Source organism: Cryptomeria japonica, chromosome 10 (genome assembly GCF_030272615.1).
Source record: "Cryptomeria japonica chromosome 10, Sugi_1.0, whole genome shotgun sequence".
Classification (NCBI taxonomy): Eukaryota; Viridiplantae; Streptophyta; class Pinopsida; order Cupressales; family Cupressaceae; genus Cryptomeria; species Cryptomeria japonica.
The window spans coordinates 94441317-94461996 of NC_081414.1; the positions used below are offsets into that span (position 1 = coordinate 94441317).

Here is a 20680-nt window from a genome sequence, read left to right on the forward strand (position 1 = left end):
CGAATCATATTACTTTGCTCATATCTAGGTTTGTGGCTTTATGTGACAACTATAACTCACTGTTTATGTTCGATCTCTTCAATATTCACCCATCTACCCTAATTTCAACATCTTCAAAAATTTAATTCAATCTAACGAGGATAAAATCCTATCATAGGAACTAGGAATTTGATTAGAATCTTACTCCTATAGAGGCTAGATCTATTAGATTCCGCTCCTCCTTAATGTAATGGTCTATTAAGCAAAAATTAGTGGTTTTACACATTCTCATAGTGAAACCATTACAGTTCCATATCTCATTTTTTTTCTTTCTGTTGGAGTTTTGACTATTATATCAATCCTTATTCATGTTAAAATTATAATTATATGATTTATGTACGTGATAGGAGTTTAAAGCATTTTCAATGCATTGACAATGCTGACTAGCTTATCGATTGTGATGCTTTCTTATGAAATCTATGAAATGTCATTTCGTCATTTCCAAATATGAAATTTATAATAAAATTTTGAGTTGGCTTATTACAAAACAAGGAAACCACTATGCCAAAATCTTAAATTGATGGTGAATGACACCCATTGGCATTAAGAGTGGGTTTTTTTCACCTCACTAATGTGCCTAGAGGTGGACCCCCTCATGGACACATGGCTAACCCAACTTTTGATTTATGTACACACTCACCATCATGATAGAGGAATGTTGATTGAGGTTTAACACTATTTGGTTTTTGTCCAACAAGGGCATTACAAGCCCACCAAACTTTATAGGGATTGACCTTGAGACCTCAGCTATGATACCAAACAAGACAACTAGTGCAACAAAAGCTTAAATTGACAGTGAATGACACCCATTGATGTTAAGGGCAGGGTTTTAATCCACTAGAGTGTTTGAAGGTAAGCCCCCTTATTGACACCCCATCATTTGTTTGGGTACATGCCCACCAACATGATGAAGGAATGTTCATCGAGGTTTAACACTATTGAATTTTCATCGAACAGGGGTATCAGATACTTTGATATGCAAAAAGCTCTCAAAACCATAAATGATAAAAATGAATAAAAATGACCCAAGAGCTAACAAAAAAATTCAATAATTAGACCTAAAACAAGTGTAAAATGCATTAAACCTTAAAGGCCACATGTACACAAAAGTGTGCATGTGGCTTATATGTTGATGATGCAAATTTTAATTCTTTGTCCCTTAGAAAATCAATGCGTGCCCTAACGATTTCTCCTTGTGGTTGCACATGAATTCTTGATGCTTGCATATGAATTAATGACACATTGCACATTTTACAACAACCAAAACCATGTTGCACAAATACATATCTAGTCAACTATCATATATGAAATTTTAATTTGAGATTCGTTCTTGCATGTCATAGGGATTGATCTTAAATGATGTGAAAATGAATTTGGCCAACAAAATGATAGTCTCAAAGTAAGAAACAAATATATTGAGATAATTATAAATAAAAAATAATAAATTGAATGATAAATATGTAAAATTAAATAAATAGACAACATATTGATATATAGTTCTTGTTAAAATGGCCTATAAAATGGACCCCATATTAAATGGAAAGCATGATATGCTAATTTCACAATTATAAAAATAAAGGTAAAAGATTTTTATTTCGCTCTCCTGCTTAGCCAATGGAAAAACGAAAAACGGATTATTTAAAAGCACGCGATTGACAAATTCAAATTTCCTAATTTAGGAGGGAAACCAGAGTGCGATTTATTTTCGCATATTTTAACAAGCGTGAAGGCAGTTAGTCCACACACAGTTCTGAACTTCGGTATCATCCTTGATAATCGCTTTCTTTCCTCTTCCATTGCTCTGGGTGTTTATTTATCGTCTTTGAATTTTCTCCCTTCCTTTGATTTTGTAATGGGTGGGGCTCAGAGCAGGGAGGGGGTGTTAGATAGTTCGGATTCCGAGTCCGAAGATAATTTTTCAACTCCCAATGGAAAACCCATTAAATCCAAAAATGCAGAGGATCTCACTGCCAGTCTTCAAGACCTCAACCTCAACAATAACAATGGCATTGGCAGTAGCAATGCGAATGACAAGGGGCCCAGGGTTAAATTGTATAGGCACATTGGGGGCAACACCCCCAAATCCCAATGGGTAGTCTCCGATAACCTTGTCGTCATCAGGTTTGTCCGTGAGAGAGACCAAGATGAGGACAAGGATGATGACGATGACGACGTGAGCGAGGAGGAGGAGGAGGAGGAGGAGGAGGGTGAGGCGAGTAAGAAGGGAATCGGAGGCTGGATGCTCACTGTGGGGTCGAAGGTTCGAGCCAGAATGGATGATCGTCTGCAGATCAAAATGTTTGATGATCAATTGAGAGTGGACTTTGTCTCAAAGGGTGTCTGGGCTGTCAAATTTTTGAACAGGGAAGATTACAGGAACTTTGTTGTGGAATCACAGAATTGCATTTTTGAGAATAGGTACCTTATGGCCGCCACAGAGGCTAACAAGGTTAAGGTCTTTGGTAAGGATTTTATGGGTTGGGCTAATCCCGAACAGGCTGATGATTCTGTGTGGGAGGATGCAGAGGATGATGTTCAAATGCCTAGTAGTCATGTGGTGAATGATTTGAAGGAGCAGACTGAGGAGACAGGGGGTACTGGGGGAATTCAAAGTTTGGCCATGGGCGCTGGGAGTCATAGCTTTTTAGTCGGGGAATCAGGGGTTGAGGCAGTGAAGAATCTGTACAATGGTATCCAGGGCAAGGGTTCAGTGGTAAAGTTTAAGTTGGGAGAACTGAGGTCTGGGGGCTCTGGAAGTACATCTTTCTCGACACCCAAAAAGGCATTGCTCATGAGGGCTGAGACCAATATGTTGCTAATGAGCCCTGCAATGGAGGGGAAGCCTTATTCTACTGGGGTTCATCAGCTGGACATTGAGAGTGGAAAGGTTGTAACGGAGTGGAAATTTGAGAAGGATGGGACCTCCATTACAATGAGAGATGTGGCCAATAATAACAAGGGTGCACAATTGGATGCTTCGGAATCAACTTTCTTAGGGTTGGATGACAACAGATTGTGTAGGTGGGACATGAGGGTCAAGTATGGCAATGTGCAGGATATTGATAGCCCTGTGTTGAATTGGACAGAGGGCCATCAGTTTTCTAGAGGGACCAATTTCCAGTGCTTTGCTACTACAGGTGATGGGTGTGTTGTTGTTGGTTCTGCTGATGGGAAGATTAGGCTCTATGGGACGAGATCAATGAGGATGGCTAAGACAGCATTTCCTGGCCTTGGTTCGCCAGTGACTCATGTGGATGTTACCTATGATGGAAAGTGGGTTCTGGGGACTACTGATACTTATCTGATTCTTGTCAGTACTGTTTTCACGGATAAAGATGGGAAGAACAAGACTGGATTTACTGGTAGAATGGGGAACAAGATTGCAGCTCCAAGGCTTCTTAAGCTAACTCCTCTGGATTCACATAATGCAGGAAATAGCAAGTTTCATGGTGGGCAATTTTCTTGGGTAAGGGTCCTTACCTTGTCATTGGTTTGATTTTAGCTTTTACATGTCTCTTTCTGTTTATTTGTTTTTACCCATTTATGATCAAAGTGGTTCAATAAGACTCAAAAGTATTTCGAGTTCTATTTATTAGGAGTGCTAAAAATACCCCAGTATAGCCAAAATAATGCTTGTATAATAACTCAATCCAGGAAACAATAAAAGCTACAAGATAAAAGAAGTGTTATGGCTACCCCGTGACAAATCCTAATGTACAAAATCCACATGGAAAGAGTCCGTCTGGAAGACAGAACTATATCAATGAACCTTACATACGTTAGATCAATAATTCAAAATGTATCTAATTGATGTGCCATCATGTCAGATGCATTAAAGACAATTCTGCCCCTTGAATATTTTCTATCTTTGGTCTTGGATTGCAGGCCAGTATTTTGCACTGATCCACATATTCATGTAGATCATTGGTTACAGTTATTTATGCATCTGTGCATTTTTGGACTAAAATAGAAAAAAATAGAGGTAGTCTGTGCTTGCCCTGCCACTTTGTAAGCCATTGTCTGCTCTTTTTAGTTAACGAAAATTTCTTGTGAACTTCATTTCAGGAAAAATTGTCCTCCTTAGCTTTCTGTTGCGTGACTGTACAAGAACACAAGTCATTTTGTTTGTTTCTCTGAATTTTAGAAATAGCCATAGTGTCCACCATGGACTGTGAGCATTCTTCATACACTGCAAATTTTCTAAGCTTTCCCGATAAATATGTAAGCCACAGACTTGCTTGATTTCCTCTTAATTTGTTTCTCCTAGTTTGTGATACAGGGGTATGTGGGAATGTGGGGACAAGGATTCTGGGATGGCAATTTTTTTTTAAAGTTTAGGAGATGGATAACTAATTAAATAACTTAAACAAAGTAAAAGGAGCTGAAATTTCAAAAAGCAAATACAGTGTGCTGCATTCGTGATGACAATCCTCCTCCCTCACCCCCACTCCTCTAGTTTTAAGGGGTTTTACTTTTTAACTATTTTATCATTTTTTGCTTAAAAGGTTGTTTGAAAAAAATAAATTTATTTATCAAATGGAGCAGGCTGTCCAGTCCTGAAAATAGGGGTCATCCCCTGCAAGTACCCAAGTCCCTGGAACATCTGGGATGCTGTAGATGTTGCCTGGAACCTTGAGAACATGTCACCGCGAAATACTACTCTTAACCTTTTGATATCTATTTGTAAGAAAGAGAATTTTCTTCTAATCTTGTTCATGAAGCATGGCCTTTCTTGCCTAGCTACAGGTGTCAGTGTGCATTGAAACAAGTCATTAATTTCCATGATTTATAAATTCATCCTTTTTTTGCAACAAGGACAACAAACCTCAGTGTTCCATGTCCGTTGGGGATGGGGGACAAAGGGTCTAAGTTTGGGGATGACGGCGAGGGGGTGGCAGGGTGGTGGTGCTGATATAATTATACATATACTTATAGTACTTGAAACACTAGTTGTGAAAAGAAGTATAACAATATAAGAATTACATTTCAAATGAACTATAGGAAATTAGTAAAATTACAAAATAGCAAAATTTGAAATATTAAATCTAAATACAAATGTTTCTTGAATGCTAATTGCTAAATAAAATTTGACAAATGAAATTGTCAAATTGGAGATTTATATTATTAAAATATCATATTAATATCTAATATCACAAAGTCTATAATGATGATTACATGATACATCATTACAATGAGTAGCAAATAGCAATAGCATTACAAAAGTGAAAATGGCAAAATGCTTAAATCGCTCAAAATAAAAAAAAAAAAAGGATTTCAATTGCTTTTTGTGTCTAACGTGTTCGAATGGGAGACTCCTGCAAGTCTCCTTGCCCCTCAAGAGACATCTAGGAGTCTCCCAAGGAGTCTTGGAGACGTTGGATGGGAGATTCTTGTAATTCTCCACACCCCTCAAGAGATGCCTGGGACTCTCCCAAGGAGACTTGGAGATGCCGAGACGTCTCCCAAGGAAACTTGGAGACACAGAGACGTTTCCCTGTCTCCAGTGGAGCTCCGGTGGTGGTGGCGGGACGACGGGTGATGTCGCATCCCCATCTTTGAGACGTGGCCCAAAAGGGGGGGAAACGCGTCCCCATGGAACATTGACAAACCTCTATCATAGACTACAAATCTTTCAAGGGTTGTTTATTCTTGACCAACCATGATAAGTACTGTGCATAGGAGGAATATTTTTGAAAGTGTATTTCAATCTGCATTGGAATTTTTTTTAATAATACATATAATTTGGAGAGTTTCTTGCAATATATCTAATTGTGTTCTTAACATTTTGAATCTTGTATGTTTGAAAATATATTTGGATTTGAATTGGAACTTTTCTTAAAGAATCTAGCACTGTGTTGCTTTTATATATTGCAGAGAGTTGCTTGCCTACTTCCTTGAAATTTCTTTGAACTTATTTAAGGATTTGCATCGATGGTTGTTCTTTACTTTGTGAATGTGTGTCATTTTGGTTTGAAACAAAAGAATAAACATGAATTTCTTAGGTCACTCTTCTTATGTGCAAGCTGTAGTCTTTTTCTCTTTGAGTTCCTTACGTATTGATTTCTACATGCAAAAAACAGTGCTTTGTTTTAAAGATTTATTTGCTTTTTAATGCCTTGCTATAAGGTTCTGGCAATTCTTAGCAATCATTGATTTTTGTAATGGCCATTACAAGCTTCTTTTCACAGATTGCAAGCATTGTGTTGGCTTACTGTTAGGCAAGACCATGACAAGTGCTAATCATTTGATGCAAGATTACCTTAAAGTTTATGGAAGATCCACATCAAACAAAACAATCGTTCTTTCTTTTAAAGATGTATTTGAATAAACATTGCCTTTTATGCTTTGGTATAAGTTTCTGGTAATTCTTAACAATCACCGATGTTTGCAATGGCCACTACAAACCTCTTTTCACAGATTGCAGGTGCTTTGTGTTTGCTTTGTGTTAAGCAAGACCATGACAAGTGCTAACTAGTTGATGCAGGGCGAGCTTAAGGTTAGAGGCGATCCACAACAAACAAGAGAATGAATTTTTTTGTTTTCTTTTACTTATTTTTGTCAGCAGGTGGCTGATGTAATTCATAATTCCAGACTGGTTGTTCTTTGTTGAATTGAGGATAATCCATTGGATGGATGATGTGATGTGGTGTTACGGATGATGATCATCATTAGATGGTTGAGGTAGTATTTCTGATTTGATTTTCATCTAATATTAGATTTTAATCACACAAGAAGTTTCCAAGTGGTGGAGAGGTGGAAATAGGGCCTATATAAAGATGATTGTGTAACCATTTCGAGGACATCTTCTTGAGTTCTGGCAAGTGAATGGCTGCATTTAGGTGTGCTTGCTAGGAGGATCTTTTGTTGGTTGAATATTGATCTGCTTGGGTTTGAGTGGCCAGTATTGAAGCATATAGTGTTTGTGGTATTAGTGGCCTGAAACAAAGGTGTTCTGGGTTTGAGTTACTATAAGTGGAATTTGTTTCCAAATTTGTTTTGGAGTACTTGGTGATTGTTGTCACTTGTATGGCTATAATAAGACTGAGACTGCCTTTTGTGATGATGATGAATCTCATTTGCTATGTGTTGTGACGTATTCACACATCGCCCCATTGCAAATGGGGACCCCTACTTTTTGCTTTCTAGGGTTAGTTTTCTTTGCTTAGTTGTTTGGTCTTGGCTTTTAGCCTTTGCATTTGAGAGTTGCCAGAGGGCTCATTAAGATAGGGTGGTCTACTTAAGTTCAAATTGGTCGGTAGGTGGTCCATGTTAGGGTCTCTATTGAAGGTTTCCTCTTGGTTAGGCTTGGGAGCTTGTTAAGTCTTGATTGGAAATAGAGGGATCTTTGTACCTTGCCATCAGTCTAAGTGAAAATCCAAGGGTGGCCTTGCCTTTAAGACCTAGGGCTTTTAGTCAAGGAAGTGAGAAAGAATTTGAGCACAATTGCCAAATTAGGGAAGGGTCAGGAGCGAATTTCCTTGGAATCTTCTTTTGCTCCCAGTCTAGACCTCAAAGCTTACTCCTACGCCTTGACTAAGTGAGGGATGACCTAATTTGCCTTGTGAACAAGTTGGAGCGAGATGGGATGAAGAAATTGGGCTTAAAATATGAATTTCGCTCCTAACCCTTCCAAAGGGTTGAGCGAAATTCCTCTTTAGGTCCTGTCCTTCCAAGGGTACCTAAGCAAAATTGTTAAGGTGTGCTTTTGATCCAGCGTTTTGAAATAGGTGCCTCCTTAAGGTGGTTTGTTAGCATGTCTTGAGGTGAGAACAATATGAATGAGGGAGAAGTTTGAGTGTTTGGATGGTATTTAAGGTTAATTCCCTCAAATTCGCTCCTGACCATTCCAAAGGGTCTAGAGCGAATTCCCCTTATATCTCCCTTCTTGGTCTTAATTTGCCTCATAAATCTTGTCTTATGACGTTATGAAGAGAGAATTGATATGTGCAACAATGTGAAGTGATGAAAAGTAAGGAATTTGAGCATAATTGCAAATTTCGCTCCTGACCCTTCCAAAGGGTCCAGAGCAAAAATTTTGCAAGCTCTTGACCCTTCCAAAGGGTCTAGAGAGAAATTTCCCAAAAGACCTATTTCTTCACTAAGGACATCAAATAGTGGACATACATGGCGAGGAAAGGATTCAAAAAGACAAGTCTAAAGCAAGATGAGTGAAAAAGGGACATGAATTGAGCCAAAAAGAGCAAATTCGCTCCTGACCCTTCCAAAGGGTCCAGAGCGAATTTCTTCATGAAGCATTATCCCTTGCTCCAACCTTTGGATTAATCCATTCCTAAGCATTCTTGAAGGCAAAATGCTTGTTGTTGATGAGGAAAGGTTGAAAATGAAGTCAATAATGAAAAATTTGAGCCTAAAACATCAATTTTGCTCTTGACCCTTCCAAAGGGTCCAGAGCGAAATTTTTCTAAGCTCTCGACCCTTCCAAAGGGTTCAGAGCGAAATCCTTAAGATAGCTTATTTCCTCACCAAAAGCATTGAGTAGACACCACTTTGAGAGCAAGTTGGTTTGAATATGATACGATAAAGGGGAATGGGCAAGTAAGTCCAAGGCAAATTGGATGTGAATTGAGCCTAGAAATGCAAATTTCGCTCTTGACCCTTCCAAAGGGTCCAGAGCGAAATTCCTAGAAGGACTCTCAATTTCACCTAGTGCACTAAGGGAGCCTTGTTTTGATAGCGAATTGACTTGATGGTGATAAGAGGAGGTGTAGTAGGTGAAATTCAAGGCAAAGAAAGGATGAATGGAAGATGAATTGAGCCTAGGAAGAATTTCGCTCCTGACCTTTCCCAAGGGTCCGAAGTGAATTCTCCTAAAAACACTATTTTCCTCCTTGTTCAAACCAAGATCTTTGTTCCTAGGACATCGCTGAGGGAGGATGTATATATACTTGCCTTAAGGACTGAATGGAAGTGAAGGCAATGATGGATTTGAGGTTAAAAGTCAAAATTCGCTCCTGACCCTTCCAAATGGTCTAGAGCGAATTTTCATAGAATCCTCCCTTTTGCTTCAAATTTGAACTAATTTTGTGCCTTGGAGCCTTAGCTAGGATGTCATCATGCTTTGGAAGCAATTGAGGGGTGAAAAGGTGGAGGATTTGGGCCTAAAATGCAAATTTCGCTCCTGACCCTTCCAAAGGGTCCAGAGCGAAATTCCTAGGAGGATTAATTTTTTGCCAAGGCCCTTGAGCAAAACCTATCTCTAAGCAATTTTGGAGGCAAGTGACTTGATCTTGATAAGGTAAGGGTGAGAGATGAAGTTCTATGAGGGAAGATTGAGTAAAATGCAAATTTCGCTCCTGACCCTTCCAAAGGGTCCAGAGTGAATTTTTCTTGAGGCTTGTACCTTGCCCAAGGTCCAAAGCGAAGTCCTCCTTTTAGGCCATTTTGAGGGTCAAATTAGGTATAAATCAATGCAAATTGAAGTGAAAGGAGTTAGGAGTTAAGTGTAAAAGAGTACATAGAAGAATTCTATAGATTGACAATCCAAGCTTGCCATTTTGAAAATATTTGAAGAAAAAGTTTCAAGTTATATTAATGGGTTGAGACTAACAATTCAAGACGAAACTCATGGTAAGCAATTGGATGAAAGTAAACAAAGTGACAACAAAAACATGGATGAAGGTACAAGCAATTCATAGAGAGGACTTTAATCTTTGAAATTAAGAGGGATTAAATCACAAGGACATAATTGAGTGTTCAATGGAACTCTTAATCTTTGAAATTAAGAGTGATTTAAATCACAAGGACATAATTGAGGGTTCAATGTAACTTGCTACAATTGTGGAGCACATGGGCATCAAACATGTGAATATATAGAAGCTACTAACGAGAATATGAGTGACAAAAGAGCTAATGTTGGTCAAATTGAAGTAATCAAAGATGATACTATTGCACCCATAGAACAAGAAAATGGAGAGAATTCAATGTTGAAGAGAGTACTTTTGAAACTACAAAGCAACGAGCTAAACCATTGTAGAGGAGGAGAATATTTAGAACTAAATGTAACTTTGGGGGTAAGTGTTGCAACTTGGTGCCTACAAAAATGGTGGAGAAATCGGCATTGAAAGCAATGCACACCCAATCCACACAAATTCTCATGGCTACAAGAGGGCCATCAAGTCATTGTGTTTGATCAATGCAAGATCAATTTTAATATTGGCAAATATTATGATGAGGTGTGTTTTGAAGTTATTCTAATTGATGCTTGCCATGTTCTTTTAAGAAGGCCTTGGTAGTATGATAGGAATTTGATATGTGATGGGAGAAAGAATATAGTTACAATTATAGAAGCAAAAATTAGGAAAAATATTGCAAAATACAAAAGGTTTAAAATCCCTATTTTTACCTTGAAAAAAATATGATTTTACATAAGAATTATTGATTACTGATTTTGTTTTTTGAATTTTGTTGTTAGTAGGGTTTAAACCTACATATGTTGTAATGTTTTTTGTTTTTCTTCCTTCTTTCAGTGTTGTGACAACTTTGCGCAATTACATTGAAGGGTTTTTTCTTGTGCATCTCTTGTTGTTGATGTTTTTTTCCTTGTGCATCTCCTATTGTTGACAAAAAAATTAGCTTACAATTTGGAATTATTGATGCTTTTTGTGTAGCATTTTGAAATCGATATGTTTAACAATGTTTGATGTGAAGTCATTATAGATTTGTTAGACAATAATGACTCAAGATTCAACAATTGAGCTCTTAGTACAAGCCCTTGGTTCTTATGTTTTTGGATGCTTGTAAGGAAGTGCTTCGATTTTAAGCCTTGATATTATACAAGTTGTCAAGTGCTCTCCTTCCTTTAATGCTTTAAATGAATGAATTGGGGAAATTGGTGATAAGGCAACTAATATTGGGGACATGGTTGTAAAAATGCAATTTTGTGCCTTCCAAACTTGTCATAGATTAGATCTAAACTGTTGTAAAGTTTCAAGTATGAATGTCTAGTTTCTAAAAACAAATAGGCTTGGACATACACAACTTTTTTTATATTGTTAACCATTTACAAATATTTTGCTCATACGAGCATCAACATGAGACTAGTACAAGCTCTTGCAAGTACAACCATGAGACTAATATTAACTCCTTTTGAGCAACCACACTAGAAACACCCCATGGAAGACCAAGAGTCACAACTTAGAAATCCATTTAATTAGAAACCACCTCCACACTACAAGCCAACTGTGGAAGACCAAGAGTTACAACTTAGAATTCCATATTAGATGTCCATTTGGCATTTGAAATTGGGCTTTTGTAAGGAGAACTCAATGCTTTAACCAATTAAGCTCAACTCCTTGGACAAACATACACAACTTGCAAAATTGAATAGCTATGATGTATAAGATGTAATAAGTAAACTAAACTCGAGTCTTGACTATACTTTTTTTCCATATGAAAGAAGGATTGTTCTCATCTATCTAATTAATGAAGTCCTCATGCATCTCATTATTTTCATCGATGAAAAAGTTTGGTGGTCTAACAATATCATTATCTAAAGATTTGAATTTTTTCTTGGAATATTCCTTAACATGATATTTTAATGCTTTTTACTTGTGTAAGTTGAAATGCTTGTTCATCTTCACAGGTCACAAGTGAGGACTAAAGAGAAAAAAGAGAATAAATCAGGGTTCATAGAATTTTAAATAGGCACATACTTAGTTTGATATTCCACACTCAATGGCTAAACTCTCAATTATATTTTCTCTATATCTCTATACTATTGAAATGCCTATAAATTTCAAATACAATAGGTTTTTCTCCTTTCTTTTGCATTTTTTTCTATATTTTTTGGGATTGATTAGACACTAATCTCCCTTGTTCACAACCTCTTTGTCCGTATTTAAAGGATTTCCTCAAGTTCCATTATGATTCTGTCTTTGCATCAAGCTGTTGTAGCTTTGTCTAGGTTGAAATTCTATGCCAATTAGCTTGTTGCTTACTTTAATCTTGTACTATTGCCTTGTTTTCCTTTAGAGTAGAGAGTATCTCTTGTTGACGTTGAATGTGTTTTTCCATTGCTTAACCTTTGGCATACCTTCAAAGAAATGATGGATGATAGATTGTATTCTAGCATAGGTTGAATGGCATGATCAAAATCTCTTCTAGGAGGTAGTCTTTTAGGCCCATCCCTTAAAATTATTGAGTGGCTGCCTACACATCCTTGTAAATGTAGCGATGCAAGACTAATTGTTGCACTTTTAATGAAAACAATTGGACCACACTTGTTTGCCTCCTTATTAAGCATCTTTTGCATTTAGTGAGAGCTTGCTAGTTGTGATACTTTTCATACAATCCTCTTAGTTCAAATATCCTACTCTTTGAGTGAAAATGTATAAACATTATTAGGGCCCTCGTATGGGACAATTGATTTTCACCACATTTATGTCATCTACTATATTTGCTATCATAGCTAAACTATAACCCTTTGACCCTTTTTCCTTCAATTTGTTGAGGCACTAGTCTCATAGTTTTAAAGAATAATAGTGCAATGATCCTCAAATCTTTGTTGGTAGGGAATTCCTCCCTTTTGTTAGCCAAAACCTTTTCCTCTACATACTTTGGAAAAGCTATTGATTGGGATATAGAACTTGGATTGAACATGTGTACCTCATATTTGATGTGGTTCTCTAGACCATGTAGATATAGTTCATTCAAAATTTCCTTTGTAGCATTTTCCACTCTTAAGGACAAGGTTTGGAATTGATGAGTATAGTTGTTGATTGTAATTGTTTGCTTTTATTTGGTGATTTGCTTGAAGTTACTAATCATAACAGTATCACCATAATGTGTTGTGAGTTCCTCTTAGAAAACTAACCATGTGTTAATGCAACCTTTATTTTTCTTATTTTCACATAACCAATGATACCAAATGAATAGATTTGGTTCCGAATATAATGATGCCATATCAACATTTTGTTGACATGAAACATGATTTAATAAAAAATTGCTCCGTTTGGCAAAACCAATTGGTTGGATTCTTTCCAATTGTGCATATTGATCTCTGGTGTTAAGTGCTTTAGCCTAGCAATATTTGGGTGACGATATGGTTTTAGGTTTGAGTCAACTCAAAGCATCGTGTCCCATGGAAGAAACATTCTCTTCCCAAGCCTTGTGGTGTGAATCCACTTGCTTAGAGTCTATAGAACTCGCAACAAAATTTAATATTTTCACTAATGCATAGATATTTTCTTTCCTAGCCACTATAGACAAGTTTTCCTCCTTAACCTTGTGGTTGCTTCATTATAAAATCTCAAACATTTAGGGATATATCTTATTGCTTCAATTATTGGATCATCTTTATCAAGAGATTTTTCTGTGTGATAGGATTTCTCACTTGCCTTTTGTTGAAGCCCCAATCATGATGTTGCAAAAATAGTTTTCATAATATCTTATTGCTAAAGGAGTTTGTTCTCTATACAAATCATCAAGCATTTAATTATGTGAACAGCCAAGTGAACTTGAATCCACAATTAGAAGACTTGGTGAGTCATCAAGCACTCACCAAAAAATTTTCATGGTGAGTTTTTCCAAAGTTATCTTACAGAATTTTATGGCAAGTGCACTTGATTCATGTTGCGCATTAAAAAACATAGATTAAATACTCCACAAATGTTGTTTTGGGTATTATGAATATTGCTTTTTTGCCTCTTAAAAATTATGAAAATGGTGTACGCCATGAAGGTTTATTTGGTTTTGAAGGTCTTCATTTGGACTTAGTATTGGGGATTTTGAAGGCTAGGTGTGTTGCTCCTCAATTCAATTGGGAGCATTGCCACAAATTTCCACCAAGCTCATTTGATTCATTTTGTACTTACATATTGCATAAGGTTTACTTTTTTTTGTTCAAAAAATTAATTGTTCTTTACGTTGTCAATTTTTGCTGAGTTTTTCTTGAGTTGAAATTTTTGGTGCTGTTGAATTTGAGTCAAGTCTGCGTTTCTGAACTGTGGCTGAACCTAAGACAAATATACACAAAGTTTCTCTTTTGTTTTGAAGCACAAATAGAGAATCAAATTATAGAAGTTGAGCTAATTGGTCTTGCTTACTTGAAAGATTATGTAAGGATTATCTTGATTTTGCTGGAATTTGAAGGGCGTGTCAAGAAGTTAAGGTATGTAAGGATTTTTTTATTCAAGAAGGCTTTTTATATAAAAATAAGCAAATGTGTATACCCCAAGGCTCTATGGGAAAGAACCTCATAAGGGAAATGTATGGAGGGAATCTGGGTGGTCATTTTGGAAGGGACAAAACCCTTTTATAGTTAAAAAGAGAAGTATTATTGGCCTATTTTGAAACAGAACGTAGAAAGTTTGTTGCTAGATGTAGAATTATCAATTAGCAAAGGGTGCTAGTATGAACATGGGGTTGTATAAGCTACTACTTGTTCTAGATTGGCCATAACAAAATATTAGTATGGATCTTGTGTTGGGATTACCAAGAACTCTCAAGGGAAATGATTATATTTACTATTTTTCTAGTAACGGACAGGTTCTCCAAAATGGCTCATTTTATACCATGTAAGAAAACTAATGATGCATCAAATTTGCTAGATTATTTTTTAGGATGTTGTAAGGTTGCAAGGTTTGCCTAGAAGTATTACATTTGATAGGGCTACCAAGTTTATGAGTCATTTTTGGAGGATGCTATTATAATGACCCTTCTTCAAAATTAAAACAAGAGAAAACCTAAAACACCCATCATACATTTTCTGTGGGTCTCTGGAATTTTGCACTAAGGAATTGGGATTAAAATTATAATAAAGAGGGCGTCAATTAAGGTTAAAACATAAGTAAGGTTTTTCATATTTTTTTATTTTAAAAGAATTCTAGCTTGTGAGATTTTATTCCTATGCATGTTTTGTGACAGAGTTAGCAAGTATCAGCTAAGGGAACTTAGAAAAACTCAATATCAATTTTGCAAAGAACAAAGAAACAAGAACTCTTTTGGAGGTAGACAAAGTAAATATGGAAAGAGATAAGGAAACTTCAAAAGATCTTGAAGATAACTTTGATTTTATGTTAAATATGATACGGCAAATTTTAGATATGAGGTATAACAACTAGAAAACATAGAATAATGCAGGGAATTCCAACAATCAAAATAGTGAGACAAGTTCTTGTGAGCTAATAACAGTAACCATAATAAGCTGAGAAGTCACCCTAGAGAACCATGGTTGGATCTGTTGGTAGACCTCTTCGTCATACTTTCATTCAAAGGGAAGAAGTTCTTGTGGGGAAAGCACTACCACCTATTATCTAGACTATAGAAATCTCCCTATCGAGATCCAAAAGGCAACTTTCACAAATTTCATGAATGTAAATTGAACTATAAATAGATCAAGGCCTGAGACTATAACTCACAAGGATTTCCAAATTTTTAGAAGGAGAACCCTAAGAAGTCATCGATAGGGTTACAACATTACAACAGTCAGTGCCTTGGATCCAATTCCATTTCAGTCAATAAAAGAAGACTTCTACTATTGCGAGAAAGATTGATGATAACAAAAATAAATCTATAAGAGAAATTCTTTGCTCCTTATGCAAGGAACCTTTGGAGCCAAGCCACGAGTGTTGGAGCAAAGAAGTGATGACTTCAGAAAAAGTGGGGGAAATTTGATGAAGATTCAGAAAAAAAGAAGGTGAAGTATAAGGAAACAAACACATTAGAGCCACAAGTTGAAGAAAAAGTTTCGGTAGTTGCTACCATTGGCTTGAGCTTACTGCAATTGTTAAATTAACAAGTAATGATAAGCAATTTGGGAGTGTTGACATTGTTTGGGAATTAGAAATAATGGATTTAAAAGACAGTCGTTCGTAAATAGGCCAATGAACAAGAAACTGATTTCCAATATGATAACGGGAATAGTTTTCAGTTTTTCCATTGAATTGCAAATAATTCACTTTTTGAGATGGATGTAGAGAGATATGTCCACAGAGATAACCCGCTTTTTGAAATGGAGGCAAAGTCATCTCTTGGTTCAAGTTCTGCAACTTGTTATACTATCAGAGTAGTGTAGCAGAAGTTGACTGGTGAAATGGTTCTTCATAAATGACAGCCCTCAAGAGAATTAGAAGTTGCAGAGATGGAGCATTTAGCAGAATTGGGTATGACTCAAGGAGTTGTTCAAGGCAATATGGATAGTCAAGCAAAGTTGTCTGAAGACAAGAAAGACAACGTGGGTAAGAAACCACATTGGCAAGAGTTAGCTAAAGATAGGCAATTAACAAAATACACGCATCTTTAGAAGGACTCAGTAAAGTAGAGAAGAAGTTTTGGAGCATCCAAGGTTGTGATTGCTTGTGGACAATATTGGAAAGGGTGGACTGTAATGTCCCTTCTTAAAATTAAACTAAAAAAAACAAAACTAAAAACACCCATCATACATTTTCCATGGGTCTTGGGAATTGTGCACTAAGGATATAGAATTAAAATTATAATAAAGAGGGCCTCAAGTAAAGTTAAAAATTTTAGTTTATTTTAAAATAATTCCTTCAAATATCAGTCAAGGGTCGTGAAGGAAACAAAAAGAGTCATGACTTGTTGATGGAAATTCTATTTAAGAGAGGCATATCGATATACAATTCTCTCTTCTGGTTTCTACAATTTTTTGGAGCATTGAACTTCGGTTCAATTAACTTGAGGAAGAAAACCCTCTAGGTCTAGAATTGAAGGACAAAAAGCCACAAACCCTTGGAGTGATTTCATACAGGAGTCACTATTGGGCTGAACATTGAAATCTCAGACTGATTAAGTTTACACTCGTGTTGAAGGGGTGCTGTGACTGCTGGAGTAGTTCTGCATTCTTTTTGGGTAGAAATTTATCAACATTTTGGCTGTGTTCTGCATACAACGAGTTTTCTAATAGCTGGGTACCATGTGCCATATTAGTTACTGCCATTAGAGCATGATAAGGGTTTCTTAGGTTGCTGGTTTCTATTAATACATTACATCATAGGTGCAACATTGAAAAGGGTTTCATACAGATAGTCACTAGGTTTCACATGTATAAATCACATAATTTGTTCCAGGGTAGTGCTGTAAGTCGGGGCATAGCTCAGATATACTATGGATCCATATGGTATATGCAGCTTCCGTATTGCTGTCAAAACAGCAATTCTGAGATTGATCATCGTGGCAACTTCATTACTCGTCCAAACTTATGCTTCCAATTTGGTCAAGGGTTTCAGGGGATATTTGAAGAAAGTTTCATATTCTCCTTAGCAGTACCAACTATGGGTGCCATAATATAAGTCTGCAGTTCATTGTATGTCTAAGGGTCTAAACGAGTTAAATGTTTCATGGGAGACCTAACAGTTGTCTCATGATATTCCAAAGAGATTTTCAGCGACTTTGTGGCAGATTTATTTCGGAATCTAGCGGCTCAAAAGACATGCATTCAACACACTAATAGAGCTGTATAATCAGTGATTTTGTGCTAATCATCACACGTAAATAAAATTAATTTAAATATTCCACCTGGGATATCAGAGTTACGGAAAAGTTTGGGTGCCAGATTAGATTTTAGTTTTGCCCCTCATTCGCAAATTGATGGACAAATAGAGGTGGAATATATTGCGGCTTCGAGTTATTGTAAATGGAATTTGTTTCCAGATCTGTTTTGGAGTCCATAGTAACTTGCTGTCACTTCTTGTATGGATGTAATATAACAGAGACTGCCATTTTGTTTGAGGATGAATTTCATTTGCTATTTAATTGAAATCTGAAGATTTATATCAGCGCCGTGTTTCACTTCTGACTGAAATGTTTTCAAAGCTTCTGTCGTGTAATCGTGATCTAAGCTGCCTGTTGGTTAATTTGACCCACTCTACCTACTGCACCACCAGTGTAATGCTATTGTTTAGACTACTTAGCATGTATGTTTTGATCTACGCTGCCTGTTGGTTAATTAAAGAGTTTAGGACTGTTTTTCAAAGTCTTTTTGAAAGAGTTGCTTAAATTCATCTGAAAAACCTGCGAATGATTTTTTCTTGGCATAAGCACTTCTGCCTATTTGTGCTGAGGTTTGTTCTACTGTCTTTTCCTTCATTCAACATCTTTGATGTCTAGAAGAAGACTGCCACTATTTTCAATGTCTTTTTGGACATTTTGTACTGACTGGATGGGCCGGAGATGTTTAGACTTTAATTTGATTCAAAATGATATGGTCCAAAGTTTGTAAGTGACGCTTACAGTTTTTTCTCTAACAATTCTTCAAATATGTTACCTATATATTTCCTGATGTTTTTTAACTAACGTTTTAATGTACTTGAATTTCTTCTCGTTTTCAGCTACAAGGTTTTGGAATTTGTCTTGTAAGGTTTTCTAAACTGATGAAAAACTGAAGTCATGATCTGGCACGTTTTCTGTTCGTACAGGTTACCGAGAGTGGCAAGCAGGAGAGGCATCTTGTTGCCAGTGTTGGTAATTTTACCGTCATTTGGAATTTCAGACAAGTCAAAAACAGCAATCATGAATGCTATAAGAGCCAAGAGGGTTTGAAAAGCTGTTACTGTTACAACATCGTTCCAAAAGATGATTCTGTTGTAGATAGTAGATTTATGCATGAGAAATATGCCGTTACAGATAACCCCGAAGCTCCTCTGGTTGTTGCAACACCTAAGAAAGTGAGCTCTTTCAGCATAGCATCTGGCAGATGACTTTCAAGCTTACAATCGGCTGCAGGAAGCTCTGACAGTTCGATCTCTCACTTACTCTGAACTCTTGAAGAAATGGTTTCGTCCTCTGGACATGTGCATGTCTCAATGCCATGTGTATTGTTGCAAACTGCTATGCTCGGGGATGTGTTTAAAATTGTTCTTCCTGGCATGACGATTTCTCTGTTAATGCAAGATATTTTTAATACCAATTCTATCTTTCCTTTTTGTCATCTACTCACCAATTAAATCTGCAACAATATTATTCGTACTGTTTTTGCAAATTATTTGTTTCGACTAAAACAGATTTCCTAAACATGGCCAATTGTGGTTGTGCTTGAAGAGATAAGTGTGATAATCACCTCTAAATCTTTTGTACATCTTGCGGGCAGTACCTTTGCATAATACAAAATGTTTTAATTGGCAAATAGATGTGCGATAATTTCTTTTTCAACTTTCAGTTCAATAGCAAATGGTTGTGCTTGAAGAGATAAGTGTGATAATCACTCTAAATCTTTTGTACATCTTGCGGGCAGTACCTTTGCATAATACAAAATGTTTTAATTGGCAAATAGATGTGCGATAATTTCTTTTTCAACTTTCAGTTGAATAGCAACCTTCAAACTATGATCCATCTCCGATTTTTCTAATCAATAGAGTTGTGCAGAATTTTATGAATTTTGAATGGTGATAAACAATATGTATCCTTAAAAATGCGTGAGAACAAGGGATGGTTTTTATTTTTTCATCATGAAAACATTTGCATATAATTTTGTACCACTCCGAAATATCATAATCATCTCATTCGTGGCAACCAAAATTGGAAACTAATTGTGCGATTAATTGCTGATTGGATCTGCTCACGATGTGATCTAAATTGGATTTACTGTTTGTCCATTCTTTTGCAGGCATGAATTCCTAGTGTGATTTGAATAAACCAGGATTTTTCGTTTCGCTATACTTGCTTTTCAATAAAAAAAACCTCTTTTTAAGATTGCAGATTTGAATTTTACCTTAGTAACCAAACCTTTGATCTTGATCTTCAGCTTATATTCATTTTACTCTAATTAGTAAGGGAGCTAATTGCTCCTCTATGGGATATGCATTTTTTGAAAGGTTTAGAGCTTGGATAAAAGTTATAAAATTATGAAAAATGGTATGAGCCATGAATGTCCTTGTGACTTCAAAGACCTCAATCCTAATTTGGACTTGCTGGTACGGGTAAATGCATGAGTTGTGCTGACACTTGATTCTCCAGGAACATGCTGCCTCAGATCCTGCACTGGTTCAAAAAAGTAAATATACAAATTTTTCTGGGCTGCACTGAATGGAAACACTGCTTTTATCCCGTTATTTGGTTAGATATAACAAAAATAATATTTTCCCCTTATTTTAAATAAATCTTCAAACTTTTTAAGTTTCATAAAATTTTTCTACAGTTTTTTCAGATTAAAGAGAGTAATTAAATTCTATTTTACTTTTGATTTGCTCAATCAATCCTGATCCTAAGTAATGCTCCTCAATAATTCCAAAAGAATATGGACTGATTCTATTTTGTACAGATGTATTCTGTAATCACAAGAGTTCCTTATTTAATGTGTTCCGCAGTTACCAGAGTAATTACATATGTATATGTACTATTTAAATACACTACTAAAAAAATTCAGACTGAATACATTCAATGCAGATATATTCTGTAATAACTGGAGTTCCTTATTTGTGAAGTAGTCAGGAGGTTTGATATTGAAGAATTGTAGAAATGGAGGAATCATCGTCAGCTATTTAGAACTGGCATGACCGTTGTCTGTGGTGGCCCAGACAAACCAGTATTTCGCTGCCTCTGTGGAAACATACAGTTTTAAAGTGTAGCACAAAACAATTGTACCTCCATTAAGCACTGCCATGGGGGCCATCTCCCTTCTGTTGATTTCAAGAGAAAATGTTTAGATAGATCAGTTAGTCTTGTCTAG

The 20680-nt window shown here is 36.3% G+C and overlaps 1 protein-coding gene across 1 annotated transcript; it reads left to right on the top strand.

Moving 5' to 3' along the window:
* The first annotated feature begins 1737 nt into the window (after positions 1-1737).
* On the top strand, positions 1738-18943 carry LOC131052618 (protein CYPRO4). The gene is made up of 2 exons (XM_057987224.2): positions 1738-3505; positions 18432-18943. The coding sequence occupies exons 1-2, from the start codon at positions 1892-1894 to the stop codon at positions 18711-18713; spliced, it is 1896 nt and encodes a 631-aa protein (XP_057843207.2). The 5' UTR covers positions 1738-1891; the 3' UTR covers positions 18714-18943.
* Positions 18944-20680: the final 1737 nt, after the last annotated feature.